Genomic DNA, 24,607 nt, shown 5'->3' on the forward strand with positions numbered 1-24,607 from the left:
TAAATTATTTCTTCTTCTAGATCACCATTTGGTTTGTTCTACCATGCTGCTTGGTTTACACAGCCTCACCATAAGGAAGGGTTTATCGCTTTTCTGGATACAATTAATAAAATGCCTGAAGTTTGGCTCGTAACAAACTGGCAAGCAATTCAATGGATCCGTGACCCAACACCCATTTCAAGGCTTAATAATTTCGCACCATTCCAGTGTAATTATCAAGTGAGTACAATTTTTTTGTTACCTTTCTTTGTTTTAAGTATATTATTACTTCCTCCGAAGAATTAATTGATTTATAAATAAAAAACCGAATAGCGTTTGTTTCAGTTAAATTTGATCTCTGATTTTATTCGATTCTACGTACTTCTTGTATTTTAACAATTACATTATCTTTTTGCTGCAATAAATTATAAACTTTTAAACAAATATAAGTAAACAAACTTATTGCTTGTATGCCTTGGTAGATAGTATTTTTTTAATGACTTCCTAGACATAAAATCTTAAGGTCTATTTTTTTGAATCTCTTATAAAAATTAAGCATTGCAGAATAAACTTTTATTTCACAAGTATGTAATGACTGAAATAAACTCAAAAAAGATATGATAATAGCTAAGAATTTGTCTGATATAAAGAACATTTGTTCTTTACTTTTTCTCAAACGCACTTATTGGATAAAAATTCGTTACACTTTTTTGCGTAAACTTGAATATGTACTCTTCATAACTTTATTACTCTTTATATATATTTTTTTTAATTTTCAGAACGAGAGGCCGAAGAAATGCAACAATCCAAAAGTTTGTAACCTATGGCACAAATCTGGAGTAAGATATATGAGAACATGCCAACCTTGCCCCGATGTATACCCGTGGACAGGAAAATCTGGTGTTAGAAATAGCAGGGTCGACAATGAAATTATAAATGAGTAACAAACAGTCTACGAAGTTAAAAATCTACCTTTAAAATTTTTGACAGCTGCCTCGTCTCGCACTAAATTATTTATTCCGGTTCTAATTTGTTTTCCTATTTTTACTTTAATTTTTTTTGAAAATTCATGTGAAATTGTTCTTAAAATGGCAAGAAAAAATTGATTAAGAAAAAAAAAATTAAGATAGCACAAAGGGGTTAACCCCAATTTTGTATGTAAGAGACGTTTGAACTGTGATCATTATATTAAAAATTGTCTAGGATAGCATGTACTACTATAATGTCCGTTTCAAACGTTTAAGTGTCTACCTTACTGCCGATGTGGTTACTTCTCCATTTTCTGCAAACTTACCAATTTTTTTTGAAAATGCATAGAATTGAAGGACTAGCCACATGATCAAGGCAATAATCTTATTATTGTATTTTTTATTTTATTATTACTTTAAGTAGAATTAATATTTTTTATTTACCATACTTGAGTAAAGGCCATGAAATCCTCCATAAATTTTACTGTGATCTATTTTTGATAGGAGGAAGGGGTTTTTGGTAAGAAAAAATTGTCCCCGCGCTCTTCTAAAAGATAGAATATTAAATTTTCTTTCAATCAAGAGAAACGTGTGTGATTTTTTTTAATTTATTAATTGTATATTGTGTATTTTAATTTCATACATACTTAATTCTTTTATTGTGGCCATGTTTGTAAAGAAACCTGAGAAAACGTTTAATTATATTTGGAGTAATAAAGTATTGTCTTAATTCTAAATTTCATCTTTCAATGTAATTACGTTGAAAATTTAATTTAATATTGTCAATAAATACATACAACACTCAATGTATGCTTATTTAAAGGTTTTAACCAAACTAATTTTTAACTAAACTTACTTTTTATTTGTCTTAAAAGGCAGAATCTCCCCTTAGGCGAATTCCTCTTTGAGACTCAACAGTATAAAGGATCAGAATATTTATTGATATTAATTAATTATTTTAATCAATTTCAATTAATATGTCAATAGGGTAAAATACATCATTAATCTACTTACCTAAATGTCTGTCAAATCGGTCTTCACACTAACGAAAAAAAAAGGTCATAATAAAGAAGCAATAATTATTTATAGTACATATTTATTTATACAGTAATTAATATATGTTAAGGATATTTACAATACTGCATGGTATTTACTGGATCTGTTCAAAATGAATTAATTAGGCCATAAAAATCTAGATTTATATATATCAAGTATTAAAAAGTGTAAGATGATGATAAATTCTGAAAATTCCCTAAAAACTACTCGTAGATTCATAATCACTGAAATTAAATATATTTATAAAAAAAATCTATCTCAATTTAAACAAAGAAAATGATAGCAAAAAAAAAAAATAGAAACGGGTATTTCAAAATGGGAATGCACAACTTTTGTCAACAACCTCGTAAGTTTTCACAATTGTCTCATTGATAAAAAAAAATCCGAACTTTTACAATTATGTTGGAAAATTGATTGATTTATTTATTTTTACTAAATTACAATTGAAAAAATTATAAACAAACGTAATTAACATTTTCTAAAGTACAAAATATGCAAAATACCAGATCAGGAATTTTTTCTGGAAGGTTTTTAATGGATTACTCTTTATGTGCGCGAAAATATATGACTTATAAAAGTTTCAAAAAATTTGATGTGCATTCAATAAATAAAAGAACCAACAAATTGTAATAATAAAAATAATAATTCTATTCAAGAAAATAGAATTAAAACAAAAAACGTACTGCTAATGAAAGAGAATCAACGCAACACTTTTCTTATGATTTTTTTTTTTTTTTCTTAGTAACTGGAATGAACACATCCTTATAAATTCATTGTACACTTTAATTGAACAATGAATTACATAGTTTCTTCAAACGAACAAAAAATAAAACGTAATTCAAAAACAATATTACATAAAAAAAAAATCTATTTTTTTATATTTATAAAAAAAATAGAAAAAATAAAATGTTAAGGTCATAAATTTGCTCTTTTAAAAACATCTGCAGAGGAAATGCTATTAAGGAATATATCATTATATTGCCAAAAAAATGGAACGGAAAAATAGGCGATTTTTAAGAGTCATTCAGCAATTTCATTTTCAAGTTCCTTGGGCATTGGATTTTTTGGATGTTTATTTTCAAAATGTTGTTTATACGTTTTTGGATCTGGCATTTGCGCCTGCAACAAAAAAGAAAATAATTTAAACAATTGTTTCTAAATAAACACTTAAAACCGCTTGATTAAGAACATTGAAAAAATGAGAATATATTAGTCATCTGAGGTATCGGGTTACATAAAGACCCTTCTAAAAATATCTGTTGGTACTTCACCTCTATGGAGACCCACATTGTATCCTAATCATTTAATTATTCGTATTCAAAGAGGTGAATATTTTCTGGTGGGTAACCTCAAAGCAAAAGTGTAAGTGAATATGAATATCTTGAAAACTGCAATTCGTTGAGAAAATCTGGACACATCCTAGACGAGATTCGGCGGCACCTTTCAAGTATTTATTTTATTAAGTGATTCTAGAAAAGTAGGTGACAGGTAAGGAGAGGAATTGTCGGATATATTAAATTTCTGAGTAAAGAGAAAAATTGGACTCAACAAATTTTCAAGAAAATTAACAGCAGAAGTTTGAATACCAAATATTATTTTAATAAAGAAAGACCCTTTTCCACCTTCTCAAAATACATCGGTAGCCATAATTTATAACAATGCACTGAAAGAATTACTGTCTCATTGAGATTAATTCAGCACAAAGAAGGACCCATTACTTTTTTATCCTCTTTGAAGAACCAGCTCCCTTCTTATCTCACTTACGGAGATAGGGGAGAAAATGGGACTGGAAACTTCCCTATTTACATTTCTTCACCCAAAATAAAGGAAGCACGAATCAGGAGACAGAGAAATACGAACTACTAGTTCAAGATCGTTTCTTAAAGCTACGTCCTTCGCAAGGTTAATGAAATTTAAGTGAGGAAATAGCACGAATGAATAAAGAAATGTTTCTCCACTTATCATTCGACACGACTTTTTATTTTGCTTATTTGGCCCGAGCAATCTAAAGTTACTTTTTTTCTCGGCGAAATTCCTGGGCGTTAAATCTTTGGAAAATAGCAGGAGAAAGAGATTTGCCTCTGCATATAGGATGCTGATTTTTTTTTTCTTTTTTTGCACAAGAACGTATAAAAAATTATTTACTTAGTAAAATGAAAATCGAATGGAACACTTAAACGAACAAAATGAACTCCCTGCATTATCTCGTTTTTGTGCTAGCATACATCTTCACTCATACAAAGTTAAACTCTATCTGGAAAATTTGTCACGATTGCACTACTTTCACTGGTCCGAAGGGTAAGAGTAAATAAAAATAGCTACCAAATCGTTAAGTAATATTGTTAAAAACAAAACACTATCAAAAACCTCTAGGCTGATTGAAGTGTACAGAATCAGAAAAAGTGCCGAGGGGATCATATGGTTGAAGATGAGTAAATTTAAGTGGGGGATTTCTTACACTTGAATAAAAAGAGAAAGAGAAAAAACAATTTAAACAAAACTTGTTCAACATATGTTTTTAATCAGACAATAACTTTTTCAATTTTTAAAATACAAGCGAATTAATGTATTTCTCTAATTTCTGTGCAGGTAAACTAAAATATCTTTCCGGATTTTCTGTTATCAGTAGTTAACGAATACTTCCCTCATTAGTGAACTTACGACTAATAGATATAGATAATAGTTTTTAAGTTTTTGCGTATGAGAGGGTAATGGAGCGTGGATCAGGAAAATGAAATAGTGATAAAATGGATAATGAATGGATTAATTTTCGCATTCACTTTTAAAATTAATGGTAACACCCAGAAATCAGAGAACTTTTTGTTCGAATTAATATTTAAATATCAATGAATGGCTCATTGTGACATTTGGAATATCGCGATACTTTATTGGAACATTGCAATTAAATGGAATATCAAATTACAATGTGGTTAAAATACTCGAATGGGATGCAATTACCATTAGAAATATGAAAACGTTATAACTTAAAATGGTTACTGTAAAGTCAATTTAATAAATATCTTTAAAATTAAATAATAATTTTAACAATTTACCTTGCAAACGGCACAAGCGAAAACTAGAGCCTTTTGTGCAGCTTTCTTCTGCGAATTAGCGTTATGTCCCTGCTGTTTTTTCTGTTTAGCAGCTCTTTCTGCGGCTTTCGCTTGTGATTGAATTTTCTGCTGCCCTCTTGCCATTTTAAATTTTTATGTTTAATGGCTTAGAAATCTACACTTGAAATAAAAAAAATTTAAAAAAATTGTTTCAGAACTACACCAACGGTGAATGGCACAGAGGCCAACACACGATTGCTGACTTTCACGCTGCTTGCTTTCACACCGACCGGATCATTAGTGCTCTGAAATACGCGCCTCCATATGATAAAACTTACCTAGAAAATTTCTTTATATCCTAATTAATGTATACCACAGGAATAGTTTTATTTAACAACCAATAATTTATCGAATATTCTCTGTCAATTGTGTTTTAAACAACACAGGAATAATGATGGAAGTACTTAAAATATGGCGGCCTATTCATAAACAGCTGTTTTACTTAAAGTACGTACCGCATGAAACACTAGCAGAATATTATCATTAGGAGGGAAACTGTGTTGTGGTTGTGGCTCAATGGGAGGTGTTTTGAAAAGTTAAGTTTGCATTGTTTATTAAGTTGACTCAATTCTAATATTATTCTGGGCTTTTTAAAATGAACGGAGTTTTAGAAGATCATCTCCAATCAATTGAAGATTTTGTTTTAGTTGAAGATAAAATTGTAATTATTTAATTCATTATTTAACAAATTATATATTACACACCTTCTAAACTTAAAAAATTAAATATGATGTTACAGGTCACTTACAAATGGCTTTCTAAAGCTCTTAAAGTCCACATTAATACGGCAAAGCAGTACGTATAGTTTAAAATAAACATACAGAACAATTTACTATATATTTTTCTACAACAGTATTAGTTTTTCAGATTATTGCACGCTTTTACTACAAAGAAAGAATATGACAAAAAGCTTTTAGTGACCTATCTTATTTCTGGGGAAGAAAAATGTGAATCTGGAAAGAAATTCTGTTTAGTGAATAAAGCGCATCTAGATTCAGTTAAACAATCTCTTAAAAAAGTGAGCTGTGAACATGTATATAGTGTCCAGAGAAATAATAATTTTGATACTAAAGACTTGTATAATGCGGATTGTACTTATGAATTGACTGAGGAGGATAGAAAGTAAGTGCTGAGAGATTATTAATTGAATGTTATTAGTGATATGTAATTTTGCCAACAGTAGTGGATAATATCGTCGATTTTATTCGTCGTAGCTTGCATGTGTTAAATAGCCGAAACCAGTCAGAAACTTAAAAAACTTGCATGAATGAATCTACAAGTAGACATATACAGTTTCTTAAAACTTTACTTCACGCTTTTTTGTAAACATTTCCCTTCTAAAATAATAGTTCTTATTTTATAAAATCTTCGTAGTTAACTTAAAATTTGGTTAACAATAAAAAAATTATTATATTGAACACTTATCAGTCTGGTTTCTCTTTCAATAAAATATCGTCCGAAAATAGATTATTTTTTTTTTACAAATTCTTAAAAAGAGTGTTTTTAATTGAACTCATGCAATTTTTAGATTATGTTCAATTCAAAAGAATGTAGGAGATATAGTTAAAAAACAAAGAAAATCTGAAGATTCAATCGTTCCAGCAGATTCAGTAAATGATACCAGTTCAAAAGGACAACATAAAATTGTAGTGTATTTTATTTAAGTTCAATTTATTTTTGTCCTTAATTACTTTAAAGTTCTGTACCCTTCACTTATTTTATCTAATATTCGTATTTAATTCAGTTTTTTTGAATATTATTTATAGGGCACGCAAAATAAGTTAGAGAAGACGGTTAACACTAGTAACTTTCAGAAGAACACGGAATCAAAGCTAGAAAGTACAAAACCATTACAGGAAGTAAGATAATCAGATTTATTACCTATTGCAGTTTTGACAATATGATCCGAGTAAAATATTTTGTGATTAGTCGAATAAAGCTAAACTATTACTTAAATTCTGTAATTTATTTTAAGAAAAGTGCAGCAGTTGTACAACAGAACATTTCCCCTGTTAAAAATACGAAAAACAGCCCTGTAAAACAAGGAGCTAAAAATAAAAAAATCGTAAGTATTAACTTATTTTGTCCCATTTCTTTTTATAATTTTTGCCCCTTTTAAATTGTTTAATTGAAATTTTTACTCAGAAAAATGCTCCAAATAAGTGTCAAAGTATTGGGATGTTTTTTAATAAACAAGCAGCGTCGGCAGCTATTTCAAAAAAACAATCACCTAAAGATGTGGTCGTAGACAAAGAAATAGAGGAAGCTAAGGAAAATATTTTGGGCACAAACAACAAAAGATTAAGTAGTGATGATAAAGATAATTCACAAGTATGTATGAGAATTCATTTATTAAATTTGATATTTTTTTTAATTAAGGCGTTTCTGCATCTGAGGACGTGGGTACCCGATCTTTTTTTTACTTCACGGAGGATTCCGAGCTATTATTAATAATTATTTTGGTAGGGAATCTATTTCAGCGGTCATTAGCGTTTTTGTCATTTTTCCTTTCTATTTCCATTGCCACTTTAGCTGGATTGCATGAGTAACCTTTTGGTTTCACGCACGATACCTCGCTCTCCTACAACGCAAGGATAGAGCCTTAGTTTGCAAGTGCTATTATTCTATTATTTTTCAAAAATTTCAATGCTGAATAAGTGAATAACAAAAAACGAATCTATGTGTAATGTAAAGCTTGCCGTCTAATTGATCCAAATCAAGCAGGACTCATGTTTGAACTTCAGCTTTTTGGTGCTTAGAGTTCCACATAGTAAATTGTGTTTCCTTTCGAGTGGATCCTCTTCTCTGCGAATAGTAGCACAAGTTCAGTGAGACAATGACAAGTTACTTATTCTTCGCACTTTATCTTTTAAAAGTATAGCACTTGCCTCTTCTATGCTACAATGGAGTCGCTGTAATCCAGTACAACTTCAATTTTCTCAATATCTATCCTCTGAACGCACTGTTTTGCCCGATTATCTCTTTCTCATCTCGGTTTTTTATTTGACCGAATCTACGCTAGTTTCATCCTGACTGTTCCCTAGAATCTTGCTTTTCCCAAATTTTGGCTACAGACAGCATCGGTAATATCTCCTTCCAACAGTCCTAACTGGCAAACAAAGGTCAGATTGGTTGACCACCATTGCCAGCCACATTGTTATCCTTTGGCGAGCGTGATAGTAGGTCTTTGCCAAAAAAAAAAGCCAGTCACGTCCATAGTGAGTGGTACAATTGCTGCTGACCTAACTGACGGCAATCTGTAGTCGGCGTGAGGTTCGCATTACTACTAACTGAGCTTTGTTTTTGTATATTATAGGAAGACGACGGCATTATAAAGCTGACCCCTGTTTCCAAAAAGAGAGAGAATACCAAGAAAAGAAAGAAACACGATAAAGAATATGAATCTGCCAATAAAAGAAGGAAAAGAATAATGGTTGCTAGTGATTCAGAGAGCAGCAGCAGTGGTGAGTACTCGTGTATTATATTGTAGTTTTATACTCAGTAATTTGGAATAATAATTTAAAAAGTGAGTTTTAATACGGAGGTAGTTCAACTGTAAAAATAATAATATTAATAGTAAAAGTCTGTAAAGATATTTCCAGGCAGGTTGTCTAAATTCATAGAACATGGGCGACAGATGGGTTGCTGTGGACTCCTAGCCTACTAATATATAGCCCTATAAATAAATTACGTTATTTTTTTTTATTTTTTCACGGCATTGCATTTTTGAAAGATTGGGCGATGTTATAATTTGTGTGCGAAAGTAGATTTTTCTTATGGGATTTATTATTTTGGGATCTTATTCAAATATTTAATGAAGTTATTAAATAAAGATTAAATGCCTCAATTGACAAACAATGGGAATTCTTGTGATAAATGTGATTAAACATGATTCTTTTAAAATTACATCCTTTGAACAATTAATAGGCCAAAACTAAGACTTAGATATTAGATTATGCATTTTTTTGACATAGTATATTTATTTAGGAGTCTAATTCATGGAAATCTGCCACAAAAGGATGAATTGCGAACATCAAATTAATTGTAGAATACTTAAATGAATTGACACAAGTTTTATTTCATGACTAAAAAAAAACTCATTGTTAACTTTAACTTCGTTAATTATTCTTTATTTACTCCTGTGTTGAAGGTATTTGTTCTAATAAATAAAGCTACGAATTTTAAGTTAGGATATTGTGAGATTGTAGAAAACACTTCGAGGGCTGACAGTTTGACTCGCTATTTTTGTAGTAATGGTTTCGTCTGAAGGCTTGAGTCTTGTGTATGAGCAAGCCAATACAGTTGTCTAAAGCACTTATTGCACGATTTAATTGAGTTTCCCTTGAATTCCTCAGTACCGCTAATCTGTACATAATTTTACAGATATGCTTTGCAAAGTACATAACGCACAGATTCAAGGCGACATAATCCTTATGAATTTTTTTAAAAAAAGGTTTTCTATGTTAATTTTAGCTTTTGTCCTATTTCAAAAATAGAATTTGATGAAGAAAGATCACCATCTCCAGAACCAGAACCTATACCAGCACTTGTTGAGAGTGAAGACGAAATAATACCTCCCACACCAGTAGAAAAAGGTAGAAAAAGAGTGAAGAAGCAAGTCGATAGGACATTCACAGATAAAGACGGATTTATTTGTAAGTAATTATTCATTCAATATAATCATCAGTTTGCATTTTTCATTTTACGTTCAACAGTTTATACTTAAACTAAAAAAAAAATTTCAGTGACTATAAAAGAAGATGTATTCGAAAGCTGCACTGATGATGAAGCTCCAAGTGAAAATAAAAAAGAAACTAAGGACAACAAATCAGAAACAAACACTAATAAACCTGAAACAAATGATAATAGAAATTCAAAAGATGATCAAAAAGCGGAAAATAATAAAAATAATGTTATGAAAAAATCATCACCCAAAAAGACTCTATCCAATAATAAAAAATCACCCAAAAAGACTCCATCCAATAATAAAAAATCATCACCCAAAAAGACTCCACCAAAAAATAAACAACAATCAATTAGGAATTTTTTTAAGAAGAAATGACTTATTATATTTGAAATATGGTTAGTATTATTTGGTTAAAATATTTCTTGGTAAACTTTATTATATATTATTTTTTTAACTATGATTTTTTTTTTTTTTTTTTGTAAATATAGATGGAAATATATAAAATTTAAATAATACTCTACTCTCTTTTTTCGAAAGCGGACTCTCCTTACACTTCGTTTTAGAATGTGTTGCGAACATATGCAATTTTTATCCCGAGTTTGTTCAGAAAATCATGTTTTGAGGTGCAATAATCCAAAAAAAAAGTGGGTTTTGGTAATAAAATGCATGAATAAAACATCTCTCAAAAACTAGAAATACCGTGCTTCTCAAAACTTTCAGGTTTGGTAACTATCTGTAGCGATTTGTTACGATTTTCTCTAAATATGGTACGAAAGTAGAGCTATTTATTTATGTAAAACATATTCATAGATAAATTCTAATAAAAGCACTTCTGAATAAAAGGCATTAGATTACCATTTTTAGAGTAATTAATTTTAAAAAGAGAACTGAAATTCTGAGTTCGTACAACAGGCGCGTAAGCTGAAATGTGAATTTCATGCAGGGTATTTCGAATTTCTCGAAACCCAATTCAGCTGATGCCTTTATTTTTAACGTAAAAAGTTGAAACTTTAAATTGACCTCATTATTTTGTTTTCCTTTCTTGATCTTTTTTTTAGTTTTTATTTTATTAATAAAAGGTGCTTCTGGAATAGACTATCATTCCTGTCCACAAAGGTTCACCTTTAATTAAAACACGAAGACAGTCTTTTTGACATGTATAAGTAAACCATCACAATTGCTGGACATCATTACTATTACTCGATAATCCTAGAAGGAGCGTCAAACTGCGAGCAATTGTAAGCATAGACTCAGCCCAGACAACATCCAGAGCCTCGAAGTAGTGACTTGTAAAGGAGGCTTTTTTTGCCAAACCAGATTAGAATCTTATCTTCTTAAATTTATAGAGGACTTATTTTCAAATTGCCAAAACAAATTTCTAATGTATTTATAATCTTAATGGTAACAGATCTGAAAGCGGCTCCGTAAAAAAAAATAATTTCATTACTTCCTACTTCAATTCATGTGAAACGATTAGTCATCTTTAGATCAAATTTTCTTAAATAAAAAGATCGCCTTTTTTTTTTGTAGAAATTGTTGATCTTTTCTTTAATGTTTCATTCCTCTCCACACAAATAATATTTGAGTAATTATTATGGATTTATGGCCGATTCAACTTTCAGAGAGTCAAAGTTAATTGAGAAAATATTTTAAATTAGGAGCCGATTCAATTTCAAGAGATTGTATGTACTTTAAGTAGAAATACTTCTTTTTGAATATGCTAGCAAAGTTCAAGTTTAGATAAATGTTTTGGTGGATGTTCTTTATCAAAAACTGGAATCTTTTATTAACAAGAATTACAGTTTAATTTTATTTAATAAGTGGACTTTAAAGAAATCCGAATTTATTTATCAAATCAATTGCTTCGAACTAATCACAATTTTATAAAAACTTCACACGTCGGCATGAATGTAACTGGCAACACTGAGCCTACATAACAGAAGTGGAGGTTACTTCAAATCAAACTGATAGTGATAAGTTTAATTACTCCTTTGAACATGAGTGATGGAAGTACTAGGGAAGTATCAAATAATAATTTGATTTTTAATTGGGAGCGCCCAGTTGAACCTCTAGCTCCTTTAACTAATTCACAAAGGAATATTGTCCTTGATTTATGTCAAGAAATCAAAGAGATAGGACCATTCTATAAAGTATGTCACAATTAATTGTTGCACTGGTTTTGTTTTTTCTATTAATTTTACATTTTATTTTTACTTAATTTTTAGCTTCCTGTTACCAAATCTGAAGAAGGAATTACTTGTGAAAATATTCAAGAAATTCCAGCAAAAGTAAATAACTCCAGGGAGGTTAGTTGGGAATTAAATATTTTGTTTGTGCAAACTTGCCTTATCTTTAAATAATCGTATAAAATTTACTGAATGTTTTTATTGTTAGTTCTTACAATGGTACGCCCAAAAAGAGAGTGAATGGCTGGATCGGGAAGATGATCATTATAAGAAATATCTGAAACATTTAGAAAGTCAGAAAGAAGAATGTGGAGGTCTTTTAATTCAGGTAATTAATTTATCATTTCAGGAATTAATTTTATATCTTTTAAAAAATCTGTATTTTTATACGGTGTTTTAGGTAGAAATATGTTTAAAACATCTGAAAGATTTAGGACAAGAATATCAAAAAGTCTCAAATAAGACAAATTCACTTCATCAAGTTAGTGAAGAACTCTTAGCAGATCAAGTAAGTATTGTTACGATGATGATTTATATTTTCTTATAATTACATTCTTTTCTATTTGCTGTTCTATTTGCAGATGAAGTTAATAAACGTTAGAGATGATATTAAAGAAAGGCTAAATCATTTTAAATCGTTGGATAGGTTTACTCAATCTTTAGATAATTCCTCGTTGAATGTTCACAGTTCAAACTTAGAATCGGTTTTTGACCAACTTAATGAACATATAAATTATCATCGATCTCATGTAAGTTTAATCCTTATCATAAAAAGGAATTGAAATAAATTGATTTTATTGTGTTTGAATTTAATGAGAATAAGAATTATTTATGTGCTTGAAATAAAAGCACGATATAATGTTTCATCTTTACTGTTAAATGATTTCAGAGTACTTTTAAGGAAAGCTACAGCTATTTATCTCGCTTTGAACAGTGTTTACGACGACTATTAAGCCTCGTGCGGAACTATATAGCCTCAGGATTGACATTGGCTGCAGCGCATGCTTCAGCCAATTCTGCTAGCCATTATGCGAAATTCCAAGTTGCTCGTTATAATCTTCAACCTCTTATTGCTATCCTTGAAGCTAGAATTTCCTCATCACTCATGTGGGTATTTTTTTGGTTCATTTTCTAAAGGAAGTTTTTTTTAATCTTCAATTTACTCATTTTAACTTTCATTTTTACAGGTATGAAAGTATATTAACGGAATGCCAAGAAACATATGTGAGTGTAAGGCAATCATTAATTGGGCCAAGTGTTACCAAAACAATGGAAAGCCTTGTACCTACTTCTGCTAGCGGAATTACTACAGCTTTGGACCATTGTTCTCTAATGCGATCAGCTTGCGCATTTTTAGTTCACCTATCCTTAGATGAACACAGGCTTTACAAACAGTTTTTCTCTACCCAAACCGACATATTTAAGTTAGTGAAAACTGTATCGAGTTTTTGTAGTTATTTCCCACAATCACATTCTTTTCAAATTATTTTCTCCTCTTCTGCGCTTCAGGGCCAAAATATGCTGTCCACCAATTCTCGTCAAAACTTCCTTTTATAAGACCTCATAACCGCCACAACTAACATCACCAAGTTCAACTAATCCTAATCCTACTTCAATTTTGGGAGGAAGTTCTGTTTTTTCTAGTGACAATTAACTTTCATAATCGCATTTGAAGCAAATTATTTTGAATATCAATTAAAAAGAATTTGTTTTATATTATATTTGTGTACATATTCATTATTTTTATGCTAAACTTCACAGTAAATACTTGGAGACTTTATGTACGAGCCTTTATGACACGACAAGACCACTTGTAATTCATATGAAACATCTTGAAACTTTAGCAGAACTGTGTTCAATTCTTAAACTTGAAATGATCCAAGAACAGGTTAATAACAACAGTGAGTTTCTTCATTAATTTATACAAAGTATTTATTGAGTTTTACATTTAGATTTTAATCAAACTAAAATTAAAGATTTTAATATAACGTACAAGGATTCAAAATATTCTGCAGTTTATGTAAGTGATATTTCAACACTTCAAAATTTAAAAAGAAATCTGGAAATTAATTGGTACTCCTGAGTATCACCAAAAAAATACTCTGCTAAAGAATTTCTTTTCTCTGCTCTGCTCTGTGTTCTAGGAGAGGCATTAGGTGCATTTGGAACCGTAGCCGAACAACTTTTAGAAGATGTTCAAGAAAGATTAGTGTTCAGAGCACATATGTACTTACGAAGTGATGTGGCAGAATATAAACCTTCGCCAGGAGATCTTGCGTATCCAGAAAAATTGCACATGATGCAGGTAATATGATAATAATAAATATTTGTGTGTAATATTAAATTGTTTTGCACTACATAAAATCTACCTTAGATAAGGCCACTTAGATTTTTTTAAAATACACTTATTTATTTTGAATTAAAATATGTATAATTCAAATTATATATAGACATAGGATGTATGATTGGGCTATCACATATTTGATTTTTCAGAGTATAGCTCAGTCTTTGCATGAACAAGAGGTATCCGCGCTCACTAGGTCTGATTCTAGATCTTCTTTAACTTCCGTAGGAAGTTCTCGAACGTCTCAAGAAGTGGCCAAATTCACTAGCCCTCCCCCACCACCTACAAGTAAGTTTAACTGAGTTTTAATATCTTAATAATTAAGTAATATCTTAGATAAAGCTTCAGGATAGTGTTTTCACTACAGAAAACATGTCGAACACCGAACAGTGAACTGTAAATGCTTCTAAGAGATGGATTAAAATACTTGGGATATCAAGCTTGCTGGTTTGCCGCGCTACCAATGAGAAATCCCTTCACCTTTAAAATATTATTAAGATTTGTGCCCTTACCTCTCCTTTTATAAATTTATTTGAGCAGCTGTAAATGAAGTTGATCAATTACTATTGATTGACCCAATCTAGTTATAAAAAAAAATTTAATAGTCGATAATCTTCAGACTTTTAATTTAAAAAAAAGAAAATTGAACTGTGATTCAATTAGATATCTGCCTCTGTATAAATGCTCTGTAATAATTGTCTATGTATTTGTATTCCACTGGGATGTTTCAGAGACAAAGGCAATCTTAGTAAGAAAGAGGAAATTACAGAAAATTCATTTTTCTTACACAAATTTATTTAAATTTTAAGGTTCTCCGGCGGATTTACATGGGATGTGGTATCCACCAGTTAGAAGAACGTTATTGTGTCTTAGCCGATTATACAGATGTGTAGAGAGACCCACATTTCAAGGCATTTCACAAGAAGCGCTAACTCTTTGTATGGAAAGTGTAAAGCATGCATCCACTATTATATCCAGCACTAAGGTGGTAACTTCATCTGTAAAAATGTTTGTTAGTTGCTTTTAAAAAGTATAGTTCAGTTTTTTTCTAGATCAGTCAATGTTATTTTAATTTCAGTCCCCGTTGGATGGTGAAATGTTTCAAATTAAGCACTTACTCATTCTTAGAGAACAGATAGCTCCATTTCAAGTTGATTTCACTGTCAAGGAGATGGCATTAGATTTCTCTAAAATGAAAAATGCTGGTAAGGACTTGTTTTTAAATTTAATTTTATTAACATTTGAGGTTTTTTTATTTGCTACTTTATTTGTCAAACTTTTTCTTTTCTTTTTTAGCATTCCAGCTGTTAAATAAGCGCACTCGTCTGTTTTCTCTAAGTTCAAATAATGCAATACTTGAGTTCTTACTTGAGGGTTCTCTTGAAGTACGTGAACAATGGTTAGATTCAAGAAAGGATGTAGACAGGGGTCTTAAGGCATCGTGCGAAGCATTTATACTTCATGCAACTCATCACTTGTTGCCTAACTTTTTACCAACTTTAGAAAAGGTATTTTTAACTAATTGTTTTTTTAGTACTACTCAGCAACTTGGAATTGATTCGCAAAGATGGAGATGGCTACATTGCCGACGTTGTTTACCTAATGTCCTCTGCTCATTTCCTAATCCAACTTTTGCTCAGGTCGTTCGCATTCTAAAAATTATTTGCGAAACAAAAAAAAATCAAATTATTCCCTAAACAATATTTTTAATTTCTTGGCCTATTTGAATTTTGACATTAATTTTTCTAGACAATGACGTAACTGTTTAATAATCAACACAATCGTAAATGTATGCAATTTTTTAATTCATAGTATATGCCAAAAAATTTCAGAAATCTTTTCGAGACAGGAAACGATTGTTTAAATTGCCAATGAGAAGAAACTGAATTTATTTTAGTTAATCCTTCTCCAGTCATAACATTTGATAAAGTTTAGGAGTCTAGTAAATTTCGTAAGAAATGAAATCATTAGTTTTTTCCGTCGCACTTTTAGCCATTCAAGCCCTTCTTACTAACACAATTCTTGCAGTGATGTTTCCTCTTCTTTCGTACCAAATACGAGTATATATATATTGGCAATTGTAAGGTCCATGCTATGTACGTGTTTCCTTAGTCCTTCAATCGCAGTTCCCATCCGGCATTGTTAGAGTAGTATCCTAGCAAAGAGTAGCTAAATTGCACTTTTTGATTGAAAACTAAATAGAACTACTTCCTGCCTGGAGAGTTTTTTTTTCAATTGAGGGGCATTTTGTAATGTAACAAGGAACAGGGAATGCCTATTGTTTTAACTTCATAACTTAAAAACTCAGAAACCTAATAGATGAATTTGTTTTAGCTCTTGATTAGGTTCACAAACTTCTGTTTATAATGTTAAGACTAGCAAAATAAATAAAAATATCTTAATTAAAAAAATTAACTGTGAGCATAATAGTGATTGTAGTAAGAGAAGGTTAAATTGCTAACGTGAATAATAAATTTGATTACAATCAGAGTGAAGAGTGGAAACCTAAAGAAACGTTAAAGGAACAAGTTTGGGCAAAACCAGAAGTTCTTTCTTCGTTGGTGCAGACGGCCATAAATAGCATTAAATCCAGACTGCCAGGTTTGCAAGCTACCATGCAACTTTATCTTGCCAACAGAGATACGGAGTTCATACTTTATCGTCCAATCAAGGTAAATATTTGAAAAAATATTAAATTTTAAAACTTCTGATAAAAAATGAATAGTAGTCGCTCGTTAAGAGATCTCTGCTCTTTACGAGTTTCAAAAATAAAATAAAATTTGTAGTTACGAGATATAACGTAATAACGACGAATGTATTATTCAGAAACTTATTATCCTGGAGACGATGTTAAGCTGAGTTAAAAAAGAATATGATTGCTATTACTTTTTTCCCCCCTTTGTATTTGTAGTATCAAGTCGTATTTGTAAAAATTCTTCTGTAATTGATGCTACTTTCCGTCATATCCGCTGAAGCGGATCTTTGATGAAATGATTGTGATGATAATGACCTAAGATTTAATAATAAAAAGATAGCCTAACAGTTTTAGGAAGCACTATAAACAGTTTTAGTGAACATTGACCATGATAAAGCCCAGCTATCTTCAGAAAGATTGAACTGAAGATTAGGGTTTTAAAATGTTTACAGCGTCGGTTTTCATGATAATATAATAAATGTTAGAGAGACCTAGATGAAAATTGTCATAAATGATCCAGATTTCTAAGCAAGCTTCATTAAATTTGTTTAATTTTTAATTTTGTAACCGGGCAATTCGAATTGGACTATAAGAACACTTGTAGTTGAAATTGTTGTCTTTGAGAAATTGATAATAAATCAATACAATCTAGGTTTTGTACATAATGGGGAGACTTTGGTGTATAGGTTAGGTTGGGGGTTCTTTCTTGATGTAGCCTAAACAAGGATAGATCTGGAGGTCACTGCAGATAATGCTGAAAATTCTAGAAATATCTGGGTATAATGTCTATAATGTATCATGATTGTGAATTATATGCCGACTATGTAAATGTTGTCTTCTTTTCCTTTAAATTTGAAAGTAAAGTTTAAAAAAAATGTATTCTTTCAGAATAACGTTGTGGGTTGTTTTACTCGCCTTTCCCAGTTGCTTAGTAGTGGAGGATATACTATGGACGAACAAACTCTTGTTGGATGTCCTAGTCCAGAACAGGCTTATATTCTTGTATCTTCAGCAACCTTGTTACAACCTACCAGTCGAAAGACGTCCACTGAAGTACCTCCATCAGCTTCGTCAGCACAAGCTTCCATTCTCAAAACTGAAATTTCTTCAGTTATTCCTCAACCTGTAAACCCAGCCCAGCCTTCCGATGAAAAACTTTCTACTGAAGAATCTTCTGCTGCTCGTTAAACTTCATCTGTTGTCAAAACATCAGGCAAAATAGCTCCAGCTGAGCCTCAAACAGCAACATTAGCTTCTAATTAATCATCAACATCACCTGAAATATCTGCTCCTAAATCTCAACCATTAATGCCAGTTTAATTAATGAAGTCAGAACTTCAACCAAAACAGCGTCTAAACCCGAAACCGTAGACCTGGCTACCAATGTCAAAACAACTACCCAAGTCAGCCAACTAACAGTATAAGCTGAATAATAGATTTTTTTTTTATTTTAACGTTAGTAAAATATTTAACCTTTCAGTATTTCTATGTATTGTACCATGCAAATCGTGTGATTGTTTGCAATGGTAGCTGGGGGTTTGCTTGTATCTATTTGGTTTTGTAAAATTAGTTATTAAAAAACTTTGCTATCTTCTAAAAAAATTATTTCTAAAAGAATGTTGGAAATATTAATTTGGAAATATTATTTGTGATCGCGTGTCTCGATTTGGCCATGAGCTGTACTAAGTACAGCAGGTGGCCTCATCCGTATATACACTCTACATTCTAACTGTTGACCGCCCACCCGTTGACTTTTTCTTTTTATTTTTTGTATTTTTTTTTTTTTTTTTTTGCAAAACAAATCCTTTTAATTATAATACTATATTGTTTTTGTCAGGAAAAAATCATGTATGAGTAAACTAAAAAAATAAATTATCGAATCCACTGCTCAATTATAATTGAGGATCTTTTAGTTTTTTCTGGAGAATATTCTATAATAAGCACACAAGTTATTGTACCCAAGTGTGTTTTGAAAAATTAATCTTATGTATTTTTATAAAAATATGGATGTAATATATATATATTGGAAGAGATTTTTTTGGAAATCGGAAACTCCTTATTTAACCAAATTACATCTCCTGGCTGCAAATTGGCAGTTTTCTCTTGTAAATCTAGTTCTAATTTAAAATATATTTTATTTTAATATTTGTTTATTTGTTTAGATGCTCAGTCAAGAACTCAATTGAGTTCTTACGCATATATTGATTTTATGTTATAACGTAAAAAGACCTATTCATTCACGGCCGCCCTCACAATCATGCATGTGCCAAGGTGCAAATCCCATACAAAACTGATTAGTTTTCAAGTACAGAAAGCATATCTCTACTGCGCTTCGAGCAACCTCTCTTTCTTCATTCCGACACACTTTTTTTGGTCTCTTTCTCGATTTCCATCTCACTATAAAGAATTAAACTATTTTTTTTTTCAAAAAAATAAGTTATTACAACTTAGGATGTAAGATTATTAGTGGTTCTTACTTTTATGATCCAGATGAACAAATCAAAAGTTGGTACCATCTAAAGAAAGAGAAAAATGCTAAGACGGAAGAGCATTTTTGTTACGTGCCAAGGCGAATGTGCAGCAAATCAACAATATTTCCAACTATGTATTGCGTTGTGAACTCTGATTTCTGCCAGAGAGCCGATTTTCGACTTGCTAATTAATGTTTATTATATTCCTTATTTTTTCTTCTTTTATGATAGAAATTTTTGAGTATAAAGACCAATTCTAGAGAAAGTATTACTGTCCATGATGATTAATTAAAATCAGCTGGACAATTTAAATCAGTTTCATGACATGTTGTGTGAAATATGAATTCAAGTATCAGCTTTTTGGTTACATTGTTAACAAAATATTGTTTCTAAATTTTTGTTTTTTCAATCTGAATAAACTCGTACTTCTGAATTCTCTTTCCCCTATTCGCTGATCTTGTAGAGCTAACTATTTCTTCTGTGGATAAGTGTCAAAGATAGGTCCATCGTTTTAACTTAATGTACAACTGTTTTGGAAAGAGGGTGTACTATCATTGAAGGAGAGAGGTCTCGCTGAACAAGTGATTTAAGCAGAACAGCCAAATCGCTAGTACCCACAAATAAAGTATTTTAAAAATTTGAGAATCTAATTTAACCAGTTTTTGGCAAGCCGATGCAGCAGTAATGTTCTCTTTGTCACTAGATTTTGTAGTTATTGACAATTCTGTATAAAATCTCAGTTTCTGGGAGGTTTCCAGGAATCATAGAACTAAGCCTTCCTGTTATAATTGCTCTGACGAATCTTCGCTTGCCTCAGATCTGGAAGATTACCCGCCAGAGTTAGTACTTGGTCTCCTCTTAGAGAGAATTTTCTCTACAAAGGGTTTAGGCTCAAAAGATGGGATGCAATGCCTGGGGTTGAAGGGTGCCTGTACTTATGTTAATTTCCGGCTACTCTAAATTGGCTGGCTCCTAAAGTAAGATGACTTTTATTTATTTAATTTTTTTTTCGGGCTATTGAGCTACGAAGTGCACTCAATTAGAGTACCATATGTTGATATAAATTTCAGTGAAAGATTGGACTTTTGTTTTTCTCAGGAGTAGAAAAATTTTCTAGTGGAAATTATTCCTCCATACACATTTAAGTTAAGATGTAATCTTATGTAAGTTTGCGAGATACCGATTGAGTGACTTAACGACATTCATGAAGATAACTGATTGAGTCATAGTCATTTAAGCTATCAACACCCAGAACAAGTTTCATTTTCACGTATTTCTCAATAATTCTGTATGTAGGTCTGTCCATAATAAACTTCTATAATTGTTTATACTATAACAAACAGCTTTTTCAATAAAATATAATTAAAAACATATATTTCTCATTTAATTTTGTTCGCTTAAAATAAACACGAATCACGAATATTCATTTAAAAAAAAGATGGCAACTTAAGGTAACAAAAAATCTTATTGTAATTTGGAAGAAAATTCTCTGTTTATTCTTTTTTAACAGTTAACAAACACATACATTAACAAAATTAGGAATAAGTTTAATAATCAGAAGGTGGAAGATAAATCCCTTGTAAAATTTATTAAATTATGTTATTTCGTAATGATTTTGAACTCGGAAACAAAAGATTATCTGTAATTCTTGGAGTAAATAATTTCTTTTATACATATTTTTGAACAGATTAAATCAATACAAGAATAAAATTCTAATAAAAGCTATGTCCCCACAATGTAATTTGCCCTCTTTAATTATAATTTAAAAATGATTTATTCTCGAAAGATATCTGTGAAGATTAGAAATACATCCTCTTTAATTAATTCTTTATTTGTTAAGTATGATGTTAGAAAAAAGTTTTCCATTAAATATTTTTAGGTTTTCGAAAAATTATTTACATTTATTTTCTTAAATAAAAATATCAATTTTAAAGCTCAATTTTAAGTCACTCCTGTTCCAAATTTCAGTAGCTAATTTGAGGGCAAGTGTTTGAGTATTATTTAAGTACTGTTTCACAACAATGGATTATTGCTAGTACTTCCACACTAACGATTATTAATTATTTCTTCCAATACCAAAACGTTTACGACATAGACTTTTATATTGATAACGCCAGTATAATTAGAAAATCGCATTAACTACTCTCTCAGCGACTTCCTCTTAAACAAAAGTACATTTTTATTTAAACTAACATTACTTATCGCCTATACATCATATTTAATACTTTTATAACAGTTTCACGATTTTTTAAACTCCCTGAGTGTATGAATTTTGGAAGCGTCTTTTGTTTTTTAAACATACATTTAATTACGCAATATATAGAATTTATTGCTTAGCTCTCTCTAGAACCGATATAGCACGTTGAATATAAAATTCTTTGTAAACAGGTGGCAACGATTTTAAAGAAATTACAGCTTTATTAATTTCTGTTAATGCCTGAAAAAAAAAAAATTATTATTAAGAACATTATTACAGTTTTGTTATTAATTCATAAATATTATAGGGTGTATCCGAATAATACATTGTAAGTTACTACAACTTTCTTAACAAATATTTTCATAACGTACTTTGCTGAACTTTTCAAAACCGCACTTTGAAGCTTTTAGAATCGTTTGGTGCATTGTAATTAACATGATCAGCTGAGCGGCAATATGGAGAAACGCAAAGAGAGTAGATTTGCATTCTCTTCAGTATCTCATTGGAAATCCACAGATACTTAAAAGATGAAAACAGGAACGAAGGAAAGATGTTGGCCAAGAAAAGTCACACTTAAGTAAACAAAAAAAAATCATCAAAACTACGTCATCTCCTCTGATGGAATCATCAACAACAGACAAGAAGCTACCAGCCCGGTCTAAATGGGAAAGATGAATATCACTTCCTCCAATTTTAAAAACGAAACCTTCATGTCCACCCGCACACATACAACACATTGCACTCAAACATGCCCTTCAGCAAAAGCACTCCATCCAAATCTTTCACTTTCTGCTGTTCTGCAAGGCATTAATCTCACTTTCTACCATTATTAAACGAGTTAAAAACACGAGTTCACAAACATGACAAAGGTTACTCTTAAATACAATAATTCAACTCTAGGCGGACTTGATTTGAGATCATAGATCTCTCTCAGCAAATCAATACTAATAGAGGACACAGCAAGAAGCAGGGTAAGAGGTACACTGGCAACTGAAACGTGCAACAAGGGGCAACAAGAGTGTTTTCAATGGATGGTTTCTTTTGTCCGTAAGAACTATCTTGTAATTGTTTCAGATGTTGCTCCTTTCCATAAATGGTAAAAACGAATTTTTAAGACAGATAATAAGAATTTTCGAATTACAGCTGTTGTTAGTTTTTGGTTCTTGCAAATAGACTAGTAAACCTCATATAGATTACTAGTGGATGAAATGCCTTCATGAGGACGGGAAGATATCGGGGATGAACATCCCAGGGCTACAGAAACTGGTTAATCTACCTATTGGGATGATAATCAAAATCTAAATTAACATAAAACATAATATTAGAAGTACGTCTTTTAATACTCATAAGCTTTCAGATTTAGATCGCTAGGTTGAAAACTAAAATAAGAAAAAGATAGAGACTAAGAGTGAAACTGGGAAACAAATTTTTAATTTAGTAATAAGTAAAATTGTAATATGTTCCTATTTATTATATTTAATACCTTTGCTGCTGGTACAAGATCTTTATTTCCATAAACATCCGTCTTGTCATAGAGTTCATGTGGGAGATTCTTCCAGAAAACATTAACACCAATTCCAAACGATTTTGCAACAGTATTATGGTGCCAAAGTGCAGGAATATATAATACATCACCAGGTTTAAGGATGCATTCATATTGAATTGCTTTGAGAAAATCTGGAAATTGTTTTGGATCAGGATTATCAATGTCAATTACTTCAGATTTATCACCGTTTAGATACATATGTTGAGTATCACTTGGACTAAACAGAACTACTCTTTTCTCACCTACAATCTGTATTAACATATTATCCATAACATCATAATGTGTCCATATTTGTACACCACATGACCCGATTCTAAACACACTAGAAAAAAAGTCTCCGTCATCAAACAATTTAGGAAATTTGATGTCAGAAGAAATCTGAGGAAACTGTTTATTAACGTCTGCTACGTCTTTTCCTCGCTTATCTGAGCCTATAGAGCGAAGGTAGTAGCATTCATTTTCACAAATGAACCACTTAGTATTTCGTTCTTCAGCAGCTCTTCTAATGAATTCTTCAAAAGGTAATGTTTTATATGTAAAATTTTTGTTCAAGAAACTCATATGCCCAACAGGGCTTACATGGACTCTAACTTCGTTCTTTCCCAAGACCTTAGCCAAGTAATCCACGGTCCATTTCTTACAGCATTCACCTATGTCCACATTTGGAATCAATAAAGGCCGACGATTATCCTTAATGTATTCTTGAAAATCTTCTTTGCTTTTGTAGTTATACGTTTCTACTTGTTGAACTGTTATGGGCATTATATGCGTATATCTTATACGCTTTCAATCACTAACTTAAAAAATAACTCATAACCAATAATAACCGTAGTCTTAGTACAAATTACCCTAATAAAATCCAAATTTTCAAAAGATATTAAAAAAAGTACATACTTTTTTTACAATAATCGCCTTTTACTCTGATATGATAAAGCCTATCACTAGTTTGAAATCGATAAGCAGAATAGGAATCGAAAACGCTGAAGAAATTTACTAGTCACATTTTTGTTACTACTTACTTTGATTTTGCCAATACTGTTTTAAAAATTGAAACACTTCATAAATATGTATTCTGTAGGAAAAATATATTTTCTTCCAATTTATTTTATTTTATAAGCGCCCACTCACTGCAGAACTTTCTGGTTTGACCAACTAACACATAAATTTACGCCATTTATCAATTGTTTTTAGTGAACTCCTTATGAAAGATAAATGAGGAAATTTTTGAATATTCCTTATTTAAATAATTGTTAAGATCTGTCTCTTTTAAAACCATTTAGTTTTTCGTATTTATGTTTCTGCAATTTGCAAATATTTCCATTTTTAATTTTGTTAAAACTAGCTCTTAATTGCAACTACTTTTTA

At 30.8% G+C, this 24,607-nt stretch overlaps 5 protein-coding genes across 10 annotated transcripts in view; 3 read left to right on the top strand and 2 right to left on the bottom strand.

Annotated features, from left to right (window-relative positions):
• Cda5 (Chitin deacetylase-like 5) overlaps positions 1 to 1,753 on the top strand; it is a 192,760-nt gene extending 191,007 nt beyond the window's left edge. For both annotated transcript variants that reach the window (XM_074135087.1, XM_074135088.1), the window contains exons 18-19: positions 21 to 219; positions 759 to 1,753. In XM_074135087.1, the coding sequence (XP_073991188.1) occupies positions 21 to 219; positions 759 to 923 (364 nt within the window). In that variant the 3' untranslated portion in view covers positions 924 to 1,753. The remainder of the gene's footprint in view (positions 1 to 20; positions 220 to 758) is intronic.
• Positions 1,754 to 2,026: 273 nt separating this feature from the next.
• LOC141457820 (zinc finger protein 706-like) lies at positions 2,027 to 5,537 on the bottom strand. 2 transcript variants are annotated; one of them, XM_074135104.1, is made up of 3 exons: positions 5,395 to 5,537; positions 5,057 to 5,231; positions 2,027 to 3,122 (listed from the first exon to the last, which is right to left on the bottom strand). In XM_074135104.1, exons 2-3 carry the CDS (start codon positions 5,198 to 5,200, stop codon positions 3,024 to 3,026), a joined length of 243 nt encoding a protein of 80 aa, XP_073991205.1. In that variant the 5' UTR covers positions 5,201 to 5,231; positions 5,395 to 5,537; the 3' UTR covers positions 2,027 to 3,023. The 2 variants fall into 2 exon arrangements, with proteins under 2 accessions (XP_073991205.1, XP_073991204.1); XM_074135103.1 differs by having other exon boundaries at positions 5,057 to 5,236; positions 5,395 to 5,535.
• A 29-nt stretch (positions 5,538 to 5,566) lies between these two features.
• LOC141457816 (uncharacterized) lies at positions 5,567 to 10,318 on the top strand. Its single transcript, XM_074135097.1, has 10 exons — positions 5,567 to 5,777; positions 5,856 to 5,911; positions 5,984 to 6,238; positions 6,645 to 6,762; positions 6,883 to 6,975; positions 7,092 to 7,181; positions 7,262 to 7,447; positions 8,433 to 8,580; positions 9,613 to 9,771; positions 9,862 to 10,318. The coding sequence occupies exons 1-10, from the start codon at positions 5,712 to 5,714 to the stop codon at positions 10,176 to 10,178; spliced, it is 1,488 nt and encodes a 495-aa protein (XP_073991198.1). The 5' UTR covers positions 5,567 to 5,711; the 3' UTR covers positions 10,179 to 10,318.
• Positions 10,065 to 19,450, top strand: Cog3 (conserved oligomeric Golgi complex subunit 3). 3 transcript variants are annotated; one of them, XM_074135095.1, is made up of 15 exons: positions 10,065 to 10,198; positions 12,029 to 12,109; positions 12,198 to 12,317; positions 12,390 to 12,497; positions 12,571 to 12,738; positions 12,879 to 13,096; positions 13,177 to 13,413; positions 13,751 to 13,890; positions 14,134 to 14,294; positions 14,483 to 14,621; positions 15,143 to 15,318; positions 15,412 to 15,538; positions 15,630 to 15,841; positions 16,823 to 17,005; positions 17,917 to 19,173. In XM_074135095.1, the coding sequence occupies exons 1-15, from the start codon at positions 10,196 to 10,198 to the stop codon at positions 18,214 to 18,216; spliced, it is 2,373 nt and encodes a 790-aa protein (XP_073991196.1). In that variant the 5' UTR covers positions 10,065 to 10,195; the 3' UTR covers positions 18,217 to 19,173. The 3 variants fall into 3 exon arrangements, with proteins under 3 accessions (XP_073991196.1, XP_073991197.1, XP_073991195.1); XM_074135096.1 differs by lacking the exons at positions 10,065 to 10,198; positions 17,917 to 19,173 and adding exons at positions 11,728 to 11,953; positions 19,191 to 19,450; XM_074135094.1 differs by lacking the exon at positions 10,065 to 10,198 and adding an exon at positions 11,729 to 11,953.
• Positions 19,451 to 20,969: 1,519 nt separating this feature from the next.
• Positions 20,970 to 24,206, bottom strand: LOC141457818 (tRNA wybutosine-synthesizing protein 5-like). Of its 2 annotated transcripts, XM_074135101.1 has the most exons (3): positions 23,485 to 24,206; positions 23,180 to 23,373; positions 20,970 to 21,936 (listed from the first exon to the last, which is right to left on the bottom strand). In XM_074135101.1, the coding sequence occupies exons 1-3, from the start codon at positions 24,002 to 24,004 to the stop codon at positions 21,826 to 21,828; spliced, it is 825 nt and encodes a 274-aa protein (XP_073991202.1). In that variant the 5' UTR covers positions 24,005 to 24,206; the 3' UTR covers positions 20,970 to 21,825. The 2 variants fall into 2 exon arrangements, with proteins under 2 accessions (XP_073991202.1, XP_073991200.1); XM_074135099.1 differs by having other exon boundaries at positions 23,180 to 24,205.
• Positions 24,207 to 24,607: the final 401 nt, after the last annotated feature.

The sequence above is a fragment of the Rhodnius prolixus genome, unplaced genomic scaffold, assembly GCF_049639745.1.
Source record: "Rhodnius prolixus isolate KJV_2025 unplaced genomic scaffold, Rpr scaffold_5, whole genome shotgun sequence".
In the NCBI taxonomy this organism is placed as follows: domain Eukaryota; kingdom Metazoa; phylum Arthropoda; class Insecta; order Hemiptera; family Reduviidae; genus Rhodnius; species Rhodnius prolixus.

Bases quoted from the DNA above. Each gene is read 5' to 3' on its own strand.
- LOC141457816 (XM_074135097.1), top strand. From the start codon at position 5,712: ATGAACGGAGTTTTAGAAGATCATCTCCAATCAATTGAAGATTTTGTT. The intron at 6,976-7,091 runs GTAAGATAATCA...ATTTATTTTAAG, and splicing joins GTACAAAACCATTACAGGAA to AAAAGTGCAGCAGTTGTACA. The intron at 9,772-9,861 runs GTAAGTAATTAT...AAAAAATTTCAG, and splicing joins AGATAAAGACGGATTTATTT to TGACTATAAAAGAAGATGTA.
- LOC141457820 (XM_074135104.1), bottom strand. From the start codon at position 5,200: ATGGCAAGAGGGCAGCAGAAAATTCAATCACAAGCGAAAGCCGCAGAA. The intron at 3,123-5,056 runs GTAAATTGTTAA...TTTTTGTTGCAG, and splicing joins TCGCTTGTGCCGTTTGCAAG to GCGCAAATGCCAGATCCAAA.
- Cog3 (XM_074135094.1), top strand. From the start codon at position 11,801: ATGAGTGATGGAAGTACTAGGGAAGTATCAAATAATAATTTGATTTTT. The intron at 11,954-12,028 runs GTATGTCACAAT...CTTAATTTTTAG, and splicing joins AGATAGGACCATTCTATAAA to CTTCCTGTTACCAAATCTGA. The intron at 13,891-14,133 runs GTGAGTTTCTTC...TCTGTGTTCTAG, and splicing joins AGAACAGGTTAATAACAACA to GAGAGGCATTAGGTGCATTT.
- LOC141457818 (XM_074135099.1), bottom strand. From the start codon at position 24,004: ATGCCCATAACAGTTCAACAAGTAGAAACGTATAACTACAAAAGCAAA. The intron at 21,937-23,179 runs GTATTAAATATA...TTTTTTTTTCAG, and splicing joins ATCTTGTACCAGCAGCAAAG to GCATTAACAGAAATTAATAA.